Raw genomic sequence first — 3,716 nt, 5'->3', positions numbered from 1 at the left:
ATTCATGGAACCCAGGGCCAACACCGACTCTTGGTTTTCCCTGAAACCACTTCCCTGAAACCTGGCAAAGCTCTTGGGAGGAGGCGCCGAGGAAGCAAGACAGACTGACTATAAATAGAAGATCCAGGTTCAGGGTCCAGCTCTGCTACTTACTAGCTCTGTCACCTTGGGCAGATCACTTAAACTTCCAAGGCCTCAGTTTCCTCAGCTTTGCAATGGAGATGATCGTTAATGCCGCACGTTGCACTGATCTAGAAGAGAACAAGCTGAGGCTTAGTTATGCAAATGTGCGTTTCCATTGCCCACTAATTCAAGAAAACTAGGTGGGGCCTTTCTCAGCCTCCCCTCTTGGCTCATCTTCAGAGTCCTTGGCACCCACAGAGTTCCACCACCACCCGCCTCGTGCTCCTATCCTCCCTGGTGGCTGCTGCCTAATTTCCCCTCCATTTCAGCAGTTCTTCTCTTGCCTGGCCGGGAAAACTAGTCTTGGACGCTCAGACTTCTGGTTACTTTCTTCTCTCCTTCCGACTTTGCGCACCAGGATCTGTCTCTCCTCAGAAGCCCGCGCATCACTGCGGAGCTCTTCGCGGGGCTGCTCCGCGCTCTGCGGTGCCAGAACCCGGTGCTCGCGGGACAGCGCGTCCCGCCCCTCAGAGAGGGGTGGGACCTGAGAGTTTAGATAGGAGGCGGCTGCTGTGGAGAACACTCCGCCGGCCGCGGAGCTTCCTCTGAGGCGCAGTCTCTCTGCCAGAGCTGCGCGCGGGCCGGCAGGGGGCTCCTCCGCACGCGGGCGCCAGGGCCCTAGCCCTCCCGCGGCCGCCGCTCCGGCCCGCCATGCGGTCGCCTTTCTACGGCTGCCACAACGCTACCTCAGTGGAGAAGGGCAACTCGGCGACAATGGGCTGGTTGCTCTTCAGCGCGGGCCTCCTGGGCAACCTCCTGGCCCTAGGGCTGCTGGCGCGCTCGGGGCTGGGATGGTGCCCTCCTCGCCCGCCGCGCCCGCCGCGCCCGCAGCCGTCGGTCTTCTACGTGCTGGTGTGCGGCCTGACGGTCACAGACTTGCTGGGCAAGTGCCTCGTGAGCCCCGTCGTGCTGGCTGCCTACGCGCAGAACCGGAGTCTGTGGGTGCTCGTGCCCGCATGGGGCAACTCGCTGTGCCAAGTCTTCGCCTTCTTCATGTCCTTCTTCGGGCTCGCCTCGACGCTGCAGCTCCTTGCCATGGCGCTGGAGTGTTGGCTCTCCCTGGGGCACCCCTTCTTCTACCGACGGCACATCACCCCGCGCCGGGGCGCGCTGGTGGCGCCGGTCGTGAGCGCCTTCTGCCTGGCTTTCTGTTCACTGCCTTTCGCGGGCTTCGGGAAGTTTGTGCAGTACTGCCCCGGCACCTGGTGCTTCATCCAGATGGTCCACGAGGAGGGCTCGTTGTCGGTGCTGGGCTACTCTGTGCTCTACTCCAGCCTCATGGCGTTGCTGGTCCTCGCCACCGTGCTGTGCAACCTGGGCGCCATGCGCAACCTCTACGCGATGCACCGGCGCCTGCGGCGCCTCGCGCCCTCCAGCACCAGAGAGCTGCGCGCGGGCGAGAGGGAGGCGTCCCCACAGCCCCTGGAGGAGCTGGATCACCTCCTGCTGCTGGCCCTCATGACCGTGCTGTTCACTATGTGTTCCCTGCCCGTAATCGTGAGTCTCTGGGCGCTGAGGCTGTAGGGCACTGGGGCGGTCGGGCCGCAGGCGCGGGGTGGGCAGGGTGGAGCGCGATGGACTCGGTGCGAGAGAAGCTGCGCCCCAAGCTAGGAGCGTTGGTCGTATTCCCTCCACAACCCCAAGATAAAATCCAAATTGTGGGGTGAAAAACCGGAAAGTTAGAGAAGTGAAGGGAAAAGACTGAGCCTGACGGTGTCTCCTTAGCTTAACAAAACAGCGCCCATTTGGCAGAACGCCTCCTCTCTGCTTGCCTCTGAGGAGAACTTAAGGTCATGTTTGCTCCCCAGACCTTCGAGAAGCAGAATTTGCTTCCTTCTTTAATACAAGTCCTCTACTCCCCAACGGCCAGGTGATGTCTTGTTAGACCTGCCCACAATTTTAGTGGTATCAGAAATAGGCGAATGGTGTTTGGGAGTTCTTCACCGGGGTGTTGGCGTGGAAAGGGAAAAAGGGAAGTTTTAATTCTGCCAGAATGGTTTGCAGAGGTAAGTGACTAAATGCATAGGTTTAATTTTGGAAAGCTTGTGGGTAAAATTTGAGGCGCCGTGGCTGCTGCCGCCGCCCAGGAATGGTGGTGGTAGAGGCCGAGGCCATGTTTCAGGTAGTCACGTGGTTTTGACAACCTGTCTTGACAGGTTTGTTTCTATCTTGGCAAGTGATGTGACTTGAAAGCCATTATCTCAGGTTTCAATTTACTAATGGGGATGGTGGTGGAGATTGAATTACCTTGTCGTTTTGAAGGTAGTGGCCCCTGGTGTCCCCGCCAGGACACCTGGGAGTGGCTGAGCCTTGAGAAACCTTATTGGATTCCGTATTGCTTCTCTCCTTTCCTCTACCCCCCCGCCCCATGTACCTGTTCAGCAAGAACGGCATTTAAATATATCACATTGCCAATTCAATGTCTTTGGAGTCCTGAGACTTACCTGAATAGTTGTTAAGTTTCTTATCATAGTGTAGCCGTAGCAATTTGGATGTTACTTTCAATGATGGATGAAGGGGGAAATATAAAGTGATTTTCCCTTAAATGAAGTCCTTAATGTGTGGGAAAAGAGTAATTATAACATCATTATACAGGGGCAGGATCAGAACTCCCCAAAATAAATAAGTAAATACATCTATATAGATACAGATACAGGCCTAAATGATATATAGCAGTGGTTCTCAAACTTTAGCATGCTCAAAATCATCAGCATAGCTTTTAAAAAGAAAGATGGCTGGGCCCCATTTCCCAGAGTTTCTGATTTAGACATTTTTGAAGAACTTTTGTTCTTAAGTTCCCAGGTGATATCAAAGCTTCCGATTCAGGGATCACGTTTGTAGAACCACCGTCTATAACAGGAGTTGGCAAACCACAACTCACAGACCAAATCTGTCCTGCCTGCTGTCTTTGTACAGCTCTGGAGTTAAGAATAGTTTTTACAAATAAACATTTGCAATCAGTTTGATGATAGGACCCAAGAGACATATGAGCTCCAATTAAGCTAAAAACTATGCCAAGAAAACATTTCATTCTTCTCCTTAGTAGATGTATATTACAAAAGAATTGTAGTCAGTCATTCTTATTATTGTTACATTTTTAATTTCATCAATAAAAAATTGTGAAAATCTGTTTTCTCTCATAAGTACCTATCAAATATTCATGATTTTGCCTCTTGGCCAGTAAAACTTAAAATATTTACTATGCAGTCCTTTACAGAGAACTTTTCCAGACCGCTATTTTAGAGCAAGAGCTGCACTTACCTATGCTGTGATAAAAACAGTCAAATGCATGGAAGTTTTCATCTGAATTTGAATGTTTTAGTAAGACTAATACTGAAAGCAGCAAGATACAGTGGAAAGAACATTGCAAGTGGACATGTCTGTAAGGGGATGTGAGTAACTCGTAGGGTATTGCGAGGATTGAAGGAATAATGGAGTTGAAAATGATTTTCTAAAAAATTTGTAAAGTTCCAAATATATGTAATGTTGATAGCATTTTTCACAGGAACCATCATTTTCTAGAAAGGGTAAGG

General features: G+C 51.5%; 1 protein-coding gene across 1 annotated transcript in view; it reads left to right on the top strand.

Moving 5' to 3' along the window:
* The first annotated feature begins 834 nt into the window (after window positions 1–834).
* PTGDR (prostaglandin D2 receptor (DP)) overlaps window positions 835–3,716 on the top strand; it is a 7,329-nt gene continuing 4,447 nt past the window's right edge. Inside the window, exon 1 of the mRNA XM_012663778.1 lies at window positions 835–1,680. Coding sequence (XP_012519232.1) covers window positions 835–1,680 — 846 coding nt within the window. The remainder of the gene's footprint in view (window positions 1,681–3,716) is intronic.

The sequence above is a fragment of the Propithecus coquereli genome, unplaced genomic scaffold (genome assembly GCF_000956105.1).
Source record: "Propithecus coquereli isolate 6110/MARCELLA unplaced genomic scaffold, Pcoq_1.0 Scaffold83, whole genome shotgun sequence".
Lineage (NCBI taxonomy): Eukaryota > Metazoa > Chordata > Mammalia > Primates > Indriidae > Propithecus > Propithecus coquereli.
The sequence above is the reverse complement of the archived record's forward strand: the minus strand, read 5'-3'. Positions and strand labels throughout refer to the sequence as shown.